The sequence below is a fragment of the Oncorhynchus mykiss genome, chromosome 2 (genome assembly GCF_013265735.2).
Source record: "Oncorhynchus mykiss isolate Arlee chromosome 2, USDA_OmykA_1.1, whole genome shotgun sequence".
Classification (NCBI taxonomy): domain Eukaryota; kingdom Metazoa; phylum Chordata; class Actinopteri; order Salmoniformes; family Salmonidae; genus Oncorhynchus; species Oncorhynchus mykiss.
The window spans coordinates 26,745,821-26,766,187 of NC_048566.1; the positions used below are offsets into that span (position 1 = coordinate 26,745,821).

Sequence of the window (20,367 nt, forward strand, 5' to 3'; positions counted from 1 at the left end):
ATATTTTTTAAGGTCACTATTGTAACTGATGGGATAAAATAGGTTAAGCACAATGATTACACATTAAATGTTGTATAAATACAAAATATCTGACATTGTATTCCCATTTGAACTTTGTTGTGCTTTTAAATGGTTGAAAGTGCAGTGATAACACATTTAGATGACAACTAAATAAAAACTCATCATTTTTTCATTGGAATTTAGTTGTGCTTTTAAGATGGTTGAAAGCACAGTGATACATTGGGAATTCAAAATAATTCTGGCTGACTTTTTGAGTATGTGAATAAAGATTGAAATCTCATTGATCAACATCTCAACCAAATATTACCCACATTTCCACGTTGAAATGACATGGTGTGCCCAGTGGGAAGCATCCTTGTGTTAAATTATGTCTGTGAAAGGAGAGAATAATCTCTCTCAACAAGCTCCTTGCACCCCCTTTTGTTGATCCTCCTTGCTGCTCCTGTTCACAGTCATTATCCCAGTCATAGCTTATCCTCGCAGGGAACACTGCTGCATCTCAGGCCCTTACCACCATCTCTCTGGTGAATTCACGGATAATCAATAACATTGCTGGTTCAAACTTGTTTCTTTCACTGTCAGTCCCAATCCCCAAATCTTTAGCTATTGCTTGTCTAGGAACTTTAGCTATTGCGTTGTCTAGGAGTGTCAGGTGAATTCAGCACATGGCTCTAATGCATAGATGGTATGTGTGCTATATTTGCCGTGTGTGCTTGAGTGTTACAGAAAAATGGCTTCTGCTCTGCTGGACAATCTAAGGCGGCATTATTATTGAGTTATTACATGATAACAAGTCATGGATTTCAACTTTTGAGCACCACGTAGTCTAATGATGATCACCCTATTTTTAATTAAGTTTAACTTGTTTGTTAAAGATAAACAACAGTTCATAGTGTGGCCAAATGATATGGTCCAGTGAAGCTTGCTATCGAGGTCTAAAAGGCTAGATTTGACTAAATACATATCAGACCGCAGTCCGTTCATTTTGTATTACATTAAAGCTTATTTGTCTATAAACTTTTTTTTTAAACGGCACCGAGTTCAAATATGTTGCAATTCTTCAAGCAACAACTCACCTGTCCGAATGACTGCAAGAGGAACGCCTTACCTGAGAAGTGATGTCACACAGCAGGAAAGCAAATGTAGGTGTAACCCATTTTCCTCAAAGCGAAAGAACTACACGGAGGTCCAAAGCCGTAGTCGCGATTTGTGCCAATTTTTGTTCAGTTATATAGCTTATCGTTTGAGATACCGACGCTGAAAATAAAGGCATGACTTTATCAACGGTCGGCTGGGCTCTGCAGCTTTTGGGGATCGCGTACGCCGTGTTCGTTCTATCAGGTAAGTCTGCTTACTCAGTTCCATTACATTACACATAATGGGGAGTTTTTTTAAGAGCCGTGATGCTCGGTCTGAACGATAACAAGCATCGCATGCGGTACGGTTTTGGGGAAGCATCCTTATAGGGTTAGATTGAAGACATAGTGGACTACCTGTGCTAATTAACCCTCCTGTTGTGTTCGTTTCATGTTAATTAATTCTGTGTTTCCGGTCCATCCAAAATGACTGCCCCATTAAAGCTGATTATACATCCATAATAATACATATATTATCACATAATGTTGTGTTAGATATTTTTATCAACTTAAGTTCTTGTGAACATTACACGTTTTGAACTTCTATTTGCTATTTATGGCCTGTAGGCCTCATTGACCTGAGCTCATACAACTAGTTTTTGAGTAAAAAAAGCACAATGTATGGATTATTTTCACTGTAACAAATACTCAGGTGAAACATATTGTGCTATTTAACACAGACTACATTGTGTCAATGTTCAACAAGGACTCTCTCCTCCTCACCAGTGTCATGATCAAAGATATGATCAAGAGCCTCACATCCAGTAAATCATTTGGTCATTGTGCTGCGACAGAATGAATTGTGAGCAAGGCCTCAAAAAAGCTTTATATACCAGAGCTGCAAGAAAAGTTCTATATATTATTGAAACAATGTTGCAATTGTTTGTGAGAATGCCAACAGGTGTGGTTGTTGGGGAAAGATTCTATTGGGGAAAGGTTCCCGTGGGGGTTGCCATGGAAGCCAAGAAGGGGTGTGTGTGTGTGTGTGTGTGTGTGTGTGTGTGTGTGTGTGTGTGTGTGTGTGTGTGCTCAAATACAAATGCATGTGGGGGTCTGGGAGAGGAAGTGTGGCTATCTGATGAATGGGCATGTGCCTGAACCAAATTTTATACACTAATTGTAGTCTCACCCATTAATTTCTTATGACCGGTTATTTTTGACCGGGAACACCTGGTAATAGTTTTAAACATTTAGAAGTGAACTGTAATACATTTGTGATTATTGTGATTCTGTAAAAAAAATATATAAAAAAATGTAACTGAAGAATTGGGAAATTATTTTAGTTCCTTTTTATTTTATGACTAGGTCATTGCATTTGTCCCTATACTATAAAGATTAAAACGTGTATATATATATATATATATATATATATATATATATATATATATATATATATATATATATATATATATACAATGATATGTTCTATGACATGTTTCCCATGATAACACTTACTGATAGACACTAACAGTATTATGAAGTTGCAGGGATATTCTTGAATTGGAAGAGGATGTATTATATAGGTAGACAATGCATTAAATAATTGTTGTTGACACTGGCACAACCACACACAGACCTTTGAAAGGCCAGTCAGTTTCCTAAAACAAAAGTGTGTAGATGGGATGCAAATGACAGACAACATAGATGTTGACTGGCCCATGTTGTGCTTTATGAATAAACATAGGAAAACGTCTTTAATGCATGAGTCTGGTTCAGTGGATAAATAGGAATGATGTTGAATGCACTGTTGAATGCATTGGTTCTATCCAAAGGCCAACTAACTAAGGAAAGAACTTCCAACTCATCTAATATTTTATTAGGAATCAGGTGGAACAATGGCTTATCAGTTTCTATATGTAGACCAGGGCCACTGAGTTTGCATTGAAGATTACAGGGGGGGGGGGGGGGGCAGTATTTGCATAGGTCAGACAATAGGATCAGCATCAAAAACAAGGAGGACGAGGATCAGGCACTCTTCATATATTTATAAGGCCTTAGAGTGCCTTGGTCCTCTTTGTTTTTTTTTGATGGCCAATTAACCCCTTTATCAAGAGCACCTTCAATTTACAAATATCTACTATTGTATTCTAGCAGCACCTCCCTTTGTTCTTTTTTTCTACAATCTGTAGGAGCAGTTTGGTTTGTAATGATATAGCTATAGTTTGGTTTGTAATGATATAGCTATAGTTTGGTTTGTAATGATATAGCTAGGTAGGCAGAATAATGTTCAGTCAATCACCCAGAAGTTGTGGCTTACACATCTTATCCCAGTGTCAACAGTGACAGCTGGACTGTAATAGCTGTACATGTAACAGCGAGGGACAAACAAGGCTTCCCAGTAACGTCTCCAATGTCAAACAGTCACACAATCAGATTATATCTTGGCTACTTTACTAGGTAAGGTTTTGGGGAAAGCATAAGTCAGACAGATAGAAGGAGAGAGAGAGAGAGAGAGAGAGAGAGCGCTTGTGTGTGTGTGTGTGCTTCAGATAGAGAGGGAGATGAAGTGAGTGATTGTCTAAAGATAAGGACATTTACGGATACAGCATCACAGATATATGACAGTCTGAACTGTTGAACGACCAGGCCTATGTTTGTTCAGTAGGCCCTAGCTCACAGACGTGGGGCTGGTTAGTCATACAGGAAGTGGAGCCAAGCTGTTGAAATCGATCATCTCCCTACACACTCTCTCAGTCATATGAGTCTTTTCTAACATGCTGTGGCAAAAAAAGGACATGAGGTCAGGCTGAGAAAAACTGATCAGTTGTTTTTTCTGTCTACTGAGTAGTATAGTCCCACATGACAGTCAGAGAGAAAAAGGACATTGTTTTGTATTCTAAGACTCTAAGACTGCTTATGTTTTGTACAAATTAATATAGTTTTGATAGAGGTGTGGTTATGTAAAATACCCATGTGGTATAGAACAACCCTGCCTCCCCAACTGATGCCACTCTTCTACCTTAATTCATCAATCCCTTCCTTGGTTGTTGTTCATTCAGAGGGTGTGACACTGACCCTCACCCCTGACCAGGGCACTACTCTCAACATCAGCCAGAGTTCAGAGCGCAGCAGGGGGTCAAAGTGTACGGTATGCACCGGTACAGGCTTGAAGAAGTCCTGCTCCAGGGCTGGAAGTGATTATGTGGTGCTGCTGACAGACCCCAAAGTTGCTGTGAACATGGTGTTCACCTGCACCAAACCAGAGGAAGTCTTTACTGTGGAGGTGATCAGGGAAATAGGTAAGAACTCTCTATGAGATATATAATGGTGGTAGTTCCATGGTATTTAGAGTGTCCATAGTGTCCTTAGAGTGTCTATAGCTTGTCCACATGGTACAGAAATACAGTGTCATTACAGTATAGGCACATTGTACACTGTAGTTATATTGCTATTACATAGTGCTTACAAGTGGGATACCTGTGTGCATTTTCATAATACATAGTCCATATGTGACTGTGTGTGTGATCATACCTGTGTGTGTGTCTCTGTATTGACTTCCTCTAACTCCTACCCTCCTTCCATCAGATTGTACCACAAAGTCCTGTAATGGAGACATCACCCCCAGTGAGTCCAGAACCGGAACGCTTCCACTCCAGAACTTCAACCGTACCTTTATCTGGAACCTGAAGGCCCCGGTTCCACGGGCGTTCCATTTGGACTTCACCCAGATGGGGATGAGACAGATCCTGCCCTCTGAGAGATGTCCAGACCAGCACACGTATACCCTGCTAGCCCTCCAGAGGACAGGGGAGGCTGCCATCGGGACGTACTGCAGGAACGGCAGCGTCTCTGGGGCTCAGGTCTTGAACCAGGGCAGGTTCTCTCTGGAGGTCACTGGAGGACGGGAACTGAACCCCACCATGTTCAACGTGTCTGTTGGAGAGGAAATCAAATGTGAGTTGGTCAGACAGTGGTTTCAGATAACTGACACACAATCACATTGTTTTCATTAATATAAATGGATGACTTATGTCTGTATGTTTTTAGTCATGGCCACAGACATGATTTAATGGACCTGGTTAACATTGTATTTTCTGACACTTCATCAACATATCATTGTCCCTCAGCACTTGCTGTCCTCAAAGTGACTTTACCGGAAGGGAAGTCGTCTTTGGAGTTGCTCTCTCCAAACTACCCGAATAGTTTCCCTGACGATGACCTGATGGAGTGGAAGTTTGTGGTCCCTCCCAAACACAACGCTACGGTTGTCTTCCTGGGTCAGACCCAGCCGCAGTGCCTGAAGAAGGAGCCGGCTGTGGAGTATCACCACGGTAACGGACGGTTCGCGGTGGTGAAGAAGCTGTCGGACCCCCAGCCGGCCCAACGTCGGGACTCCTTCTCCCTGATCCTAAGGAACTGTGAGATGAACAGGATCGGGGACGGCTCCACTGGTCTCTCCCTCCACTTCAAGGTTTCAGCCAAGAGGAGGAGTCTTCCAGGTCACTACAGGACACTGTGTACAATAAACTAGATGGCTTTAGAAAACTTTTTCCAAAACCCTCCTTGATTATCCCCAGCAATTTGACTGACTTTATCTTTTCCATTACCAGCATGCCTGATTCAACTGGTCAACTACATCAAGCTCTTGATAACTTGAATCCAGTGTGCTGGTACTGGAATAGGGAAGTGGAATGGCTAGGTGTTCACCAGGAAAGGTTTGGAAAACACAGCTTTAGTAAAAAAGGAGAGGATGAATCATGTGTGAGTTTGTGGAAAGCCCTGCTCTTTCCCTCTCAATTCCTAAAACGTATGAACACAGAAGGCAATCTTTTCCATTCCAGCCATTACATTGAGGCAATCCTCCTATAGCTCCTCCCACTGAGACTCAACTGAAGTCATGGTACCTACAGTGCATTCGGAAAGTATTCAGACCCCTTCACTTTTGCCACATTTTATTACGTTACAGGCTTATTCTAAAATGGATTAAATCGTTTTTTCCCCCTCATCTATCAACACACAATACCCCATAATGACAAAGCAAAAACAGGTTTAGGCGATTACAGCCTCGATCGAGTCTTCTTGCTGATCCTCTCAAGTTCTGTCAGGTTGGATGGGGAGCGTCGCTGAACAGCTATTTTCAGGTCTCTCCAGAGATGTTCGATCAGGTTCAAGTCCGGGCTCTGGCTAGGCCACTCAAGGATGTTCAGAGACTTGCTCCGTTCATCTTTCCCTCAATCTTTACTAGTCTCGCAGTCCCTGCCACTGAAAAACATCCCCACAGTATGAGGCTTCCACCACCATGCTTCACCTTAGGGATGGTATTGGCCAGGTGATGAGCGGTGCCTGGTTTCCTCCAGATGTGATGCTTGGCATTCAAGCCAAAGAGTTCAATCTTGGTTTCATCAGGCCAGAGAATCTTGTTTCTCATGGTCTGAGAGTCCTTTAGGTGCCTTTTGTCAAACTCCAAGCGGGCTGTCATGTGCCTTTTACTGAGGAGTGGCATCCGTCTGGCCACTCTACCATAAAGGCCTGATTGTTGGAGTGCTGCAGAGATGGTTGTCTTTCTGGAAGGTTCTCCCATCTCCACAGAGAAACTCTGGAGCTCTGTCAGAGTGACCATCGGGTTCTTGGTCACCCACCTGACCAAGGCCCTTCCACCCCGATTGCTCAGTTTGGCTGGGCGGCCAGCTTTAGAAAGAGTCTTGGTGATTTGGTCTTTGCTCTGACATGCACCGTCAACTGTGAGACCTTATATAGACAGGTGTGTGGCTTTCCAAATCATGTCCAATCAATAGAATTTACTACAGCTGGACTCCAATCAAGTTGTAGAAACATCTCAAGGATGATCAATGGAAACAGTATGCACCTGAGCTCAGTTTCGAGTCTCATCGCAAAGGGTCTGAATACTTATGTAAATAAGGTATTTTTTTCTAAAATGTTTAAATGTACAAACCTGTTTTTGCTTTATCATTATGGGCTATTGTTTGTAGATTGATGAGGAACAAATGTATTGCATCCATTTTAGAATAAGGCTGTAACTTAACAAAATTTGGAAAAGATGAAGGGGTCTGAATACTTTCCGAATGCACTGTATATTAGCATTTTTTGCTCATCTTGTCCAAATTATCATAAAGTATCAAAGGGATGGCCAATTGTTGTGTAGTGTCACATGTATTTAGATAATGTAGTAGTAGTGGTAATAGCTACTGTAGTTGTACAGATCCAACATATTACAATTCATTATAATAACATGGAGCTTTTAGATCAGCGGTAATTTGACAAACCACTCTGTCTTGTGGTTAATGTTTACAACCACAAAAGGGATTACTGTAGCTTTAATATACAGTTGAAGTCAGAAGTTTACATACACTTAGGTTGGAGTCATTAAAACTCGTTTTTCAACCACTCCACAAATTTATTGTTAACAAACTATACATCTACTTTGTGCATGACACAAGTAATTTTTACAACAATTGTTTACAGATTATTTCACTTATAATTCACTGTATCACAATTCCAGTGGGTCAGAAGTTTACATACACTAAGTTGACTGGGCCTTTAAACAGCTTGGAAAATTCCAGAAAAGGATGTAATGGCTTTAGAAGCTTCTGAAAGGCTTATTAACATACTTTGAGTCAATTGGACATGTACCTGTGGATGTTTTCAAGGCCTACCTTCAAACTCAGTGCCTCTTTGCTTGACATCATCGGAAAATCAAAAGAAATCAGACAAGACCTCAGAAAACAGAAAACAAATTGTAGACCTCCACAAGTCTGGTTCATCCTTGGGAGCAATTTCCAAATGCCTGAAGGTACCACGTTCATCTGTACAAACAATAGTACGCAAATATAAACACCATGGGACCACGCAGCCGTCATACAGCTCAGGAAGGAGACGCATTCTGTCTCCTAGAGATTAATGTACTTTGGTGCGAAAAGTGCAAATCAATCCCAGAACAACAGCAAAGGACCTTGTGAAGATGCTGGAGGAAAGAGGTACAAAAGTATCTATATCCACAGTAAAACCAGTCCAATATCGACATAACCTGATATTCCGCTCAGCAAGGAAGAAGCCACTGCCATAAAAAAAGCCAGACTACGGTTTGCAACTGCATATGGGGACAAAGATCGTACTTTTTGGAGAAATGTCCTCTGATCTGATTAAACAAAAATGGAACTGTTTGGTCATAATGACCATAGTTATGTTTGGAGGGAAAAGGGGGAGGCTTGCAAGCCGAAGAACACCATCCCAACCGTGAAGCACGGGGGTGGCAGCATCATGTTGTGGGGATGCTTTGCTGCAGGAGGGACTGGTGCACTTCACAAAATAGATGGCATCCGGAGGAAGGAAAATTGAAGCAACATCTCAAGACATCAGTCAGGAAGTTAATGCTTGGTCACAAATGGGTCTTCCAAATGGACATTGATCCCAAGCATACAAGCAACATTCCAAAGTTGTGGCAAAATGGCTTAAGACATCAAAGTCAAGGTATTGGAGTGGCCATAACAAACCCAGACCTCAATCCCATAGAAAATTTGTGGGCAGAACTGAAAAAGTGTGTGTGAACAATGAGGCCTACAAACCTGACCCAGTTACACCAGCTCTGTCAGGGGGAATGGGCCAAAATTCACCCAACTTCTTGTGGGAAGCTTGTGGAAGGCCACCCGAAATGTTTAAAGGCAGTGCTACCAAATACTAATTGAGTGTATGTAAACTTCTGAAATAAATCATTCTCTCTGCTATTATTCTGACATTTCACATTCTTAAAATAAAGTGGTGATTCTAACTGACCTAAGACAGGGAATATTTACTATGATTAAATGTCAGGAATTGTGAAAAACTGAGTTGAAATGTATTTGGCTAAGGTGTATGTAAACTTCCGACTTCAACTGTGTACAGCTTTTAACATTGCAGATGCCACTGGGGCAGACTTTTGGTATTCTTCTTCCTAAATGTGAAATCCTTGTATTAATTTTGCTGCGTGCCTGCATGAGTTATAGTAAGTTAGTCAGTGGAAGTGGATGTGCAGCTACATGTATATGATTTCTTACTGTGACATACTTTGCAGTGTTGTGCAACGTGGACCTGAGGAAAGAGCGGGGGCTTTCCCTCCATATTGAGAAGACTAACCTCATGTCTGACTGTGAGCTGAAGCTGAACTCTGTCATCCAGAAGAAAATCACTGTTCCCTCAGGGAAGATCTCTCAGCTATCCTTCCAGGACTGCCCATGTCAGGAGCTGCTACTGACCGCCATCAGAATCATAGGTAACTAAGGCCTAACTAGTAACCCTGCTCTGCTCTAAGTTATATAACCATAAGCATTATTATTAACACTATGTTGCTCTCCCAGTCACTAACTTCTCATTGTGTTGGTCTGGCTTGACGTCATAGAAGAATAACATGATATACCGTTCAACATGTGTGTGACTGTGGCCTTAAGCCCTAACTAAACAATCACTGCAATTCAATGCTACATTTTTGGCTTCCCTTACACTTTAAACAATATCTGGAGTGTGGTAATTAGGATGAACAAATACTTTGTCCTTCTTGAGATCCTAAGGCACCACAAACTCATGGTATATATTCAACTTTATTTTGGTTTGTATCCTTTACCTCCTCTCCATTTCTCAGAGTGCCGTCAGTGGAGGGGCTGCCAAGCAGCAGCAGCCTCTGTCCCTCTGACGGTGCCCGTCCTGGAGAGGTGTCTTCCCGCCCCCCTGGGCAGTGTCACCTGGATCCTCCGTCCCCCTCAGCATGGCACGGTAGAGCTCCTGCCCACTACTGGTAACCTGAGGCAGTCCCTGCCAGAACAACCCTGCAACGGCTCTGTCACTCTCACCGTGGCCGAGGACGATGACGGCACCACCGTGGGTCAGTTCTGCCCTCAGGGAGCCATACACAAAGTCCAGGTCCACACCAACGTGTCCATCACAGCTTCAGCCTCGACCATGGGAGGGAAAGAGAGGTGGCCATTCTCACATCCTTTACTCAACATCTCCTTCACCAGGGAGATTGCAGGTAACATGTTTTAATTAAAGGTTTAACTGTGTTATTGTGAAGTGGAAACATCTAGGAGCAACAACAGCTCAGCGGTAGGCCACACAAGCTTACAGAATGGAACCACAAGAGTGCTGAAGCATGTAGCACGTAAAAAAAATTGACTGTCCTCGGTTGCAATACTCACTACCGAGTGAGTTCCAAACTGCCTCTGGAAGCAACGTCAGCACAAGAACAGTTTGTAGGGAGCTTCATGAAATGGGTTTCCATGGCCGAACAGTTGCACACAAGCCTAAGATCACCATGCGCAATGCCAAGCGTCGGCTAGTGGTGTAAAGTGGTGTAAAGCTCACTTCCATTGGACTCTGGAGCAGGGGAAGGCGTTCTCTGGAGTGATGAATCACGCTTCACCATCTGGCAGTCCAATGTTTTTTTTATGGTTCAGGCTAGGCCCCTTAGTTCCAGTGAAGGGAAATCTTAACGCTTCAGCATACAATGGCATTCTAGAGGATTCTGTGCTTCCAAATTTGTGGCAAAGTTTCAGCATGACAATGCCCCATGCACAAAGCGAGGTCCAAACAGAAATGGTTTGTCGAGATCGGTGTGGAAGAACTTGACTAGCCTGCACAGAACCCTGACCTCAACTCCATCGAACATGTTTGGGGTGAATTGGAATGCAGACTGCGAGCCAGGCGTAATCGCCCAACATCAGTGCCCAACCTCACTATTACTCTTGTGGCTGAATGGCAGCAAGTCCCTGCAGCAATGTTCCAACATCTAGTGGAAAGCCTTCCCAGAAGAGTGGAGGCTGTTATAGCAACAAAGGGGGGACCAACTCCATATTAATGCCCGTTATTTTGGGATGAGATGTTTGGCGAGCGGGTGTCCACATACTTTTGGCCATGAAGTTACAACTTTAATTAATTGTTTTACATAAAAGTAGTACTATAACTGCACATATGTTATTATCCCCCTGATGTACACACAGAGAGATACATCTTCACGGTATACCCAATGACAGGAGTACCAACTCTCCTGGCCACCCCTAGTTGGCCTGTGGGAATGAAGTCCTACTCCACTGTGTCCTGGATCGTCAATGTCCCCTCCAAGCTGGAAGCCCACCTCATGTTCGACAACATCAGCCAGCCCAAGTGCAGCAACCGCCACACGGGCATCAGGTACAACTAGAATAGAATGGGGTACCCCTCTGAGATGTCCTCTCTATGTTTCTTCATTCTAGGGAGTTTTTCTTGGCCACTGTGGTCTTGCTTCTTCTTTGCTTGGTCTTGGGGTCCAGGCCGGATTACTGTAAAGCACTTTGATGTGCTGTAAATAAATACATTTGATTTGATCAGGGTGCAGATCCTGGGCTCCCTGGAGGAGATGTACAGCCGGCGGGAGGACGAGGAGGCAGGAAGGAAGATCACTGTCTCAGAGAGCTTCTACCTCAACATGTCCAACTGTATGCCTGAGAGAGGAGACTTCAGCATGCTCACACAGATCACACTGCACAAGGATAAGAGTGAGTGACCGACCATGTGGAGCAGTCATCATGATAAGCAATGTTGTTCTATCTCCTCTCACTCCCTTCTTCCTCTGGCCCGCTCCATAGGTTGTTTGTTTAAAGTGAATTTGAAATTGCAGTGAAAATCTAACGCTCCATGTTTCTCAGCATTTCTCTATACCATTCTAATATTTTGTTCATTCTGGTCTTACTACACTGAGTATACCAAACATTAGGAACACCTTCCTAATATTGAGTTGCACTCCCCCCATTTTGCCCTCAGAACAAACAGAATTCATTGGAGCTTGGACTCACTCATTAGGTAGGATTAGGCAGCTGCCTATGGCGGCAGATTGACGAGGGTGGCATTTTCTGAGGTAAACTGACAATTTTCTCAGCTAAACTGACCAAAAAATGAAAGCTTTTCTCAACCAGTGGCATATGGCCTTTTTTTTTTACGTGAGCGGTGATGCCACCCTTTGATAAGCAGTGCCCACTTTGTCAAAGGCAAGGGCGCAAAATATTCTGCTCTGCACCAACATTCAGTCAAAAAAATTATCTAACATGAGTCATGTAGCAGATATAGGCTATGGTAGAAAGAGTATGTGGCCTTTTCTGTAGCCTACAGACTGGAGATAAAATGTATGATAATGTAATGAGACGGACACTTTTTACATCATACAGGTTTCTCCCATTAAATAGCCTAACCTAAATGGAGCTCAATCAAATAAAAAATGTGTTGTCGTGTTAACATGTCCAAAAAACAGGATAGGTCAAAGTTAAATGGACAATATGGAATGGACAATCACAACTGTTTTCCAGGAGTTTCACCCCATTGTCGTGATCAGTGGTTTCAATTTTGTATCTCTCCATTTTTGACAAGCTGATCATAGCAAAAAAGTACTTTTGCATTTCACGCTGTGCAAATAGGCTCACGATAACTCCTGATAAAGTTGGTAGCTGATATTCAGAGCTTAAATAGTCCAACTGATTAGTCACAGGAATCCGTACTATTGAAGCAAATGAAACGACCTGTTTGACAAACAGTAGGCCTACCTAGCACATGGATGGGCATTCATAAAATTCCATTGGGGGCCACATGGTAGGCTACACCCCAGTAAGCACAAGCCGACGTCTTTTGGAAGTCTTCTTTGTGTGTTTTACAAACGTTAGGCGTACCACATTGATGGGCATTCATAGAATTCAATTTCAGGCTGCACCTCAGCGAGCACGGAAGCATGGACCAACTCCTTTTGGGTGTCATTTTTTGGTGCAGTCCGGATCGGCCTTGATTTACAAATCAATTTAAAAAGTTAAGACATTTTTTCTTGCTTACTGGGAGTATTGTAGTTTTGGTCTCGCCTAGGGTGTGTGGTGGAATTATTCTAATCAACGGACTTTTAGATTTCTTCAAAACAATTTAACATTATTATTTAATTAGTGCAGTAATGGAGTTGGTCAGTAACCACCCTGGAGGTGATCCCTGAGAACTCAACCAGCAGGACAAAGTCACAGCATTTTATAGCAAAGTCCATCCTCCTGGATGTTCATGACAAATCACAGATGAGAGAATTTATACAAAGGTACATTGTGCTCTCATGCAACAGACATCACAATTACATCGCAACAGGTTTCTGTCTCAAGGTCGTTTACTGCTTGTTTATACAGAAATACTACTGTAACATAATCATTTGAGGGAATGACCTAGTGTTTAAGTTCAGTGTTCCATCTGCCATATGGGAGAGAAAAAGGAGATAGGGTCTCCCTGGCACCGACAGACAGGCACACAGACAGTAATCATGGGATGGAATGTTGTCTTATCACCAAGCCATCGTAAATCTACTGTCAGCGTTAAAATCTCAGCGGCTCCTCTCAGACAAATAGACATAGAGTTCTAAGAACACTATTCTGTTGCCTATTAGATATAACAGACAGTGTGAATGTACTAATGTAGGGATACATTCTAATATAAAAGTAATGTGATTAACATAATGTTGTAATTCTACGACAGGTGGCAGAACGGCAAGGACCGGCCCTGGTTGAGACAAATTGGCTGGATGTCCTTTGGGTGGTAGACCATTCTTGATAACCATGGGAAATTGTTGAGCTTGAAAAACCCAGCAGCATTGCAGTTCTTGACACAAACTGATGTGCCTGGCACCTACTATACCCTGTTCTTGCCCAAGGCTTAAAAATCCTTCATTAACCTGTCTTGTCGCCTTCATCTACACTGATTGAAGTGGATTTAACAAGTGACATCAATAAGGGATCACAGCTGTCACCAGAATTCACCTGGTCAGTCTGTGTCATGGAAAGAGTGTCCCTAATGTTTTGTATATTAAGTGTTATCAGCCTCCAGATTTGAAACATTATTATGTTAGTGAGTGGGTTGATAATGGGATATCAGTGAATATTGACCTGTGTGTGTGTTCCTGTTCCTAAGACCTGCTTCTGACCAGCATTCTGAGTGCGGTGGCAGCTCTGCTGGTTCTCATGGTGGTTGTGTTGGCTGTGGTTTGTGTGGTGATCAAGTAAGTGAGCTACCTTTTCTCTAGTGCTTCATGATAAATGTTGGGATGGTTTCTCAGACAGATTCATCTCCAAGAAGAAAAAGTAGCAGGAGCGTATTCCAAAACAACCACAAGTGCTCTTGCAGAGGAATGGTAATACAAAAGTTATAACCACAACTAGGTGCTAAGGACATCCTGATGAAGGCCTATGCCAATACGCATTGGTGTATTTTAGTGTTTTAGCCCATGTTGAAGGTTTTTTAACTTTCAAGGTGTCTGGCCTTTGATTTCTTTATGCCACTTAGCACATATGTGGTTATAATTGTTCCTATTCAACTAGAGATTAATATCCATTGAAAGTGCTTTTTAGTCCAGGATTAGGCTTAATCTGTCTGAGAAACCGTCCTTTTGAGTACATATGGCAACTATGCATTAGAAGCCGACTCGTGACACTCTCCATTCAATAGTTTATTTGATATTTAAAAAAAAAAATGCATTTCAGTATACACAGACCTTCAGCAGACGCGCATGGGCCTCACTCAGGCCTCCTTTACTAGGATATGGAACTGGAGCATTTTATCAGTCATTTCTTCAGCAAAAACTGCGGTAGAGTTCTAATCAAGTTTGATTACGACAATATAGCGCTACGCCTCCCTCACGTTCACATTGTTTTTACAACTTAAAAAATAAAAAAAGTCTGCTTAGAAAAGGCAGGACAGGCTCAGGCTGCGGGTCATAGGCCCAGGTCGGGGCAGTCTTCAAGAGTCCTGATATGCAATGTCAGACCCTGGCGAGTTTCAAAACGTTTCTTACACAAGACAGCGATCCAGTTTCAGTTTGTGATTGCTCTTCCAGCAAAACCTCCTCATCCTCTGTGAAATACCACAGATGTAACAAGAAAGTGATCCTGTACTTGCAACATGAAAATGTAGTTGTTCTTTAAAACTTTCTACAGACTCAAAGGTTCTTCCGCAGATACCACACCGAGATAGCTGTGCATGTCTATGGGCATGAATCACTAGATCACTAGTGATAAGGTTTTGCACATATTCTACAATGACGAACAGCATTACTGGAGATAGGGGATTTCAGATGTGACAACAGACATGGAAGCTTGGTCCAGCTTTAGTCTGTGTTCTCTTTGACTTGAGTGGAGGTCCTTCACTCTCCATCCGATCAACACTTTCACCGCTCTCACTCTGAGTTTCAGACCAGTCTGAATTGACTGCAGAGGCGGGCTGAGAGTCACTGAAGAACTCCGTTTTAATCTCTTCAATTTGCGTTGTGGTGCTGGGTAGCTCATCCCTCTCTGTGTTTTCTTCACGTTGGGTTAAAATTTGGTAAAAATGTGAGGACTGATTTGGGTTCTGATTATAGTCACATTTTACTCTGGCAGTAGATATGAAGGCTTCTGTATCAGCAGAATCATCCGTATCATCAGTATCATAATCCATTGCTTGAAGCTGCTCTCGTCCCTGACTGATGACCCATAGGTCCTCCTGTTCCACTTTAATCTGGGAAGGGTCCTCCTGCCCCAGACCGGGACTACAATCCTGCTTGCAGTGCTGCTGCTCAAGGGGAACCTCCTCTTCAGAGATGGAGAGAGTGAGCTGCTGGAGGTCTGTGGGAAAAAGAGCATGGCATACTTAGCTAGTACATTGGCTAGTACATTCAAATGCTGAGATGCTGGCTTACAAGAAATGTGTTCTAGCCAGATACATGTAACTTTTGAGCTACACAGTAACCACATTTCCAGACAGTTTTATGCAAGTCATACCATATATATATTTTTTTAAAAACACGATAGCTGTGATGGAAACTGGAAGTTTCGGTACAGTTGTATAAATGCCTACAGATAATATGTTCGTTTGACAGTGTGATCTTTTTGTTTTGGTAAAATACATTATGCGATAAAAGGCGGTGCAAACGACTTGATGGATGCTTTACAAATAATTATATTATCGCTGTTTTCCATAATAATCTCATGTAGACTAGTTTACCCGCACAGCCTGTAGTGTAGGTTTTATGCGAGCTGTTGGCTAGAACACACGTGCCATGACCAGAGTAGGCACATTTGCTATTTAACGGGACAGTTTGTGACGAAACTATTGGTAGAGTTGAACATGTGATGAAAACATATTAAACTTTTGATTTTGATTCGGTACATGAAACCTTAAACGAAAAAGTACATTGTGTACACCGTTTGGTGGAAACGCTACTGGTGGGGAAAATTCTAATTTTCCTAATGCTGATTTTAGAATGAAAAACGCATGAAAATCTGTCGCCAATTGGATGAAAATTTAGTGATGACTCAAATGTAATTTACCAACATGCATTAGGTATCTGTATAAAATGATGGTTGTTACGGGCTTAGCTAATAAGTAACGCACCTTCAAGTCTCTGTAACCTTATTTCTGGTTTAAGAACAACATCCAGCAGCCTCTGTAGCCGGGCATTCTCTTCTTCCGAACGGGACACTTTTTCCTTGTACTCTGCTATCGTTCGGTCTTTCTCCTCTTTTGAACGGCAAAATTCTTGCTGGTACTCTGCTATCGTTGTTTCAACTGCCCGGAATAGCTCATCGACAGCCTCTTTTAATCGCATGTTAAGCAACATCCTCAATGATTTTATGTTAGGCAACATTTTGTAGTTAACTAGCTGAGTAGCTGCTAGCAAGTGTTTTTCCTGTTCCACATGCTCTTTTTCGAAACACATTTTTACACCATCACCACCTGCTGGAGTGGAGTGCAACAGTGACGGTGGACTGTTGTGGAGATACATTTTTTTATTTAACCTGTATTTAACAAGGCTATGTGTATTTTACTTGTACTTTAGCTTGTCTATATTAATATAGCTACACTCCGAGGTATTTTCAATTTCGAAAAATGGTAATACGGGATTACTTGTTTGACACTGTAGTCATACAAGTGCCGCCAGTAAAATGTGTTTTTTGTTTGTTTATTTGCCTTGTTTGTAACTTGTTTTTTTTAAACATATTTTGTACATTATGTTGCAGCTACTGTCTCTTACAACCGAAAATAACTTCTGGACATCAGCACTGCGATTACTCACCACGGACTGGCAGAATCCTTTTTTTCCTTTAACGAGTCTGACGCGAACGATATACTGCTTTCTCGGGAACAGGTCCAGATCCCCGTGATTTGCGTGAAGAGGAGGCGGAGAAAAAGGGGCCGGAGGACAGGCTGTCTTCTGAGAATTCGTAGGTGATCGAATAAACCCCCACTTCCTTCCATTCTGATAGCAAACGTGCAATCTTTGGACAATAAAATGGATGACCTACTCGGAAAATTAAACTACAAATGGGACATTCAAAACTGTATTATCTTATGCTTCATGGAGTCATAACTGAATGACGACACTATCAAAATACACCTGGCTGGTTATACGCGGCACCGGCAGGGTAGAACTGCGGAGTCTGGTACGATAAGGGGCGGCGAAATATGTATTTTTGTAAATAACAGCTGGTGCGTGATTACTAAGGAAGTCTAGAGCTATTGCTCGCCTGAGGTAGAGTGTCTCATGATAGACCACACTATCTACCTAGAGAGTTTTCATCTGTATTTTTTGTAGCTGTTTACATAGCACCACAGTCAGAGGCTGGCATTAAGACAGCATTGAATGAGCTGTATTCCGGCATAAGCAAACAAGAAAACGCTCACCCAGAGGTGGCGCTCCTAGTAGCTAGGGAAACTTAAATCCATTTTACCAAATTTCTATCAGCATGTTAAATGTTTGCAACCAGAGGGGAAAAAAACTCTGGACCACCTTTACTCCACACACAGAGACTGATCATGGCTCACATCAACACCATTATCCCAGAAACCCTAGACCCACTCCAATTTGCATACCGCCCCAACAAATCCACAGGTGATGCAATCTCTATTGCACTCAACACCACCCTTTCCCACCTGGACAAAAGGAACACTTACGTGAGGATGCTATTCATAGACTACAGCTCAGCGTTCAACACCATAGTGCCCTCAAAGTTCATCACTAAGCTAAGGACCATGGGACTAAACACCTCCTTCTGCAACTGGATCCTGGACCATCATTAAGTTTGCAGATGACAACAGTTGTAGGCCTGATTAACGACAACGATGAGACAGCCTATAGGGAGGAGGTCAGAGACCTGGGGTGGTGCCAGGACAACAACCTCTCCGTCAACATGATCAAGACAAAGGAGACGATTTTAGACTACAGGAAAAAGAGTACCGAGCAAGCCCCCATTTTCATCGAAGGGGCTGCAGTGGAGCAGGTTGAGAGCTTCAAGTTCCTTGGTGTCCACATCACCAACAAACTAACATGGTCCAAGCACACCAATTACAGTCGTGAATAGGGCACGACAAAACCTATTCCCAGTCAGGAAACGGAAAAGATTTGTCATGGGTCCTCAGATCCTCGAAAGGTTCTACAGCTGCACCATCAAGAGCATCCTGGCTGGTTGCATCACTGCCTGGTATGGAAACTGCTCGGCTTCCGACTGCAAGGCACTACAGAGGGTAGTACGAACGGCCCAGTACATCACCGGGGCCAAGCTTCCTGCCATCCAGGACCTCTATACCAGGCAGTGTCAGAGGAAAGCTCTAAAATTGTCAAAGACTCCTGCCACCCTAGTCATAGACTGTTCTTTCTGCTACTGCACGGCAAGCTATACCCGGGGCACCAAGTCTAGTTCCAAGAGGCTTCGAAACAGCTTCTACCCCCAAGCCATAAGACTCCTGAACACCTAATCAAATGGCTACCCAGACTATTTGCATTGGCTCCCCTCTCCTCTCCCCCTCTTTTACACCACTGCTACTCTCTGTTGTTATCATCTATGCATAGTCACTTTAATAACTCTACCTTCATGTAAATATTACCTCAACCGGTGCCCCCGCACATTGACTCTGTACCGGTAACCCCCTGTATATAGTCTCGCTATTGTTATTTTACTGCTGCTCTTTAATTACTTGTTACTTTTATTTCTTATTCTTATCCGTATTTTTTTAAACTGCATTGTTGGTTAGAGGCTCATAAGTAAGCATTTAACTGTAAGGTCTACAGACCTGTTGTATTCGGCGCATGTGACTAATAAAATTTGATTTGATGTGTCATGCTAAGTGCGCACATACATAGGGTCTTTATATAATTCTGGGACTTAATAAGTGTGACTATTTAAGACAACATAATTTGCTCTCTATACAGTAGCCTACCTTGTGTGTGTTAATGTGTTTTGATCTCCCTCCTGTTGAATAGAAAGAAGAAAAGGCAGCTGTCTCACCAAGTGTCCACCTACAACCCCAACGGTACCAGCTTCCTGCCAGGGCACAACGGGAGTTTCCCCAAATCACGAAAAGACAACGAGTCCCACATCTACGCCTCGATCGAGGACACACTTGTATACAGCCATCTCCTGCGAGATGGGGCAGAGATGGGTGTCTATGGTGACCCGGCTGTGGATGTGTACCAGAGCTTTACTGGGCCCACAGAGACTAAGCCGCACTCTCTGGGGACAGTCTCTGAACATCCAGAGGTGGGCATCTACCAGCCTTTTGTGCCCCCATCCCATTTTGCCCCACCCGTCCCCAATAGACCCTTAAGTCAAGCCCAGCAGCCTATGGTGGACAATGAGCTGTACGGCTCCAGAAGCAATGGTGACACCTCTGCACAGTCTCAACCGAACAATATGAACACAGAGCAGGCTCCAACGGTGGAGCCATGACTGAAAGGGAGTGAACTGTAGGTTGGGGGTATATGCCAAGAACAGTACCATAGCCCTTCTATTCATAGCATGCACAGTACCAGTCAAAAGTTTGGACACACCTACTCAATCAAAGGTTTTTCTTTATTTTTACTATTTTCTACATTGTATAATAATAGTGAAGACATTAACTATGAAATAACACATATATAATCATGTAGTAACCAAAAAAGTGTTAAACAAATCAAAATATATTTAATATTTGAGATTCTTCAAAGTAGCCACCCTTTGCCTTGATGAAAGCTTTGCACACTCTTGGCATTCTCTCAACCAGTTTCACCTGGAATGAATATAAATTCGCAGGGGTGCCTTGTTAAAAGTTAATTTGTGGTATAAATTTTCTTAATGCATTTGAGACAATCAGTTGTGTTATGACAAGGTAGGGGTGGTATACAGAAGATATCCCTATTTGGTAAAGACCAAGTCCATATTATGGCAAGAAAAGCTCAAATAAGCGAAGAGAAATGACAGTCCATCATTACTTTAAAACATGAAGG

General features: G+C 42.6%; 2 protein-coding genes across 2 annotated transcripts; one reads left to right on the plus strand and one right to left on the minus strand.

Annotated features, from left to right (window-relative positions):
- The first annotated feature begins 1,150 nt into the window (after positions 1 to 1,150).
- On the plus strand, positions 1,151 to 19,997 carry LOC110485092 (CUB domain-containing protein 1-like). The gene is made up of 10 exons (XM_021556142.2): positions 1,151 to 1,362; positions 4,157 to 4,396; positions 4,683 to 5,051; positions 5,225 to 5,596; positions 9,166 to 9,363; positions 9,730 to 10,116; positions 11,084 to 11,273; positions 11,451 to 11,617; positions 14,043 to 14,130; positions 19,366 to 19,997. The coding sequence occupies exons 1-10, from the start codon at positions 1,293 to 1,295 to the stop codon at positions 19,829 to 19,831; spliced, it is 2,547 nt and encodes an 848-aa protein (XP_021411817.2). The 5' UTR covers positions 1,151 to 1,292; the 3' UTR covers positions 19,832 to 19,997.
- On the minus strand, positions 14,565 to 16,814 carry LOC110485094. Its single transcript, XM_021556152.2, has 2 exons — positions 16,500 to 16,814; positions 14,565 to 15,730 (listed from the first exon to the last, which is right to left on the minus strand). The coding sequence occupies exons 1-2, from the start codon at positions 16,750 to 16,752 to the stop codon at positions 15,198 to 15,200; spliced, it is 786 nt and encodes a 261-aa protein (XP_021411827.2). The 5' UTR covers positions 16,753 to 16,814; the 3' UTR covers positions 14,565 to 15,197.
- Positions 19,998 to 20,367: the final 370 nt, after the last annotated feature.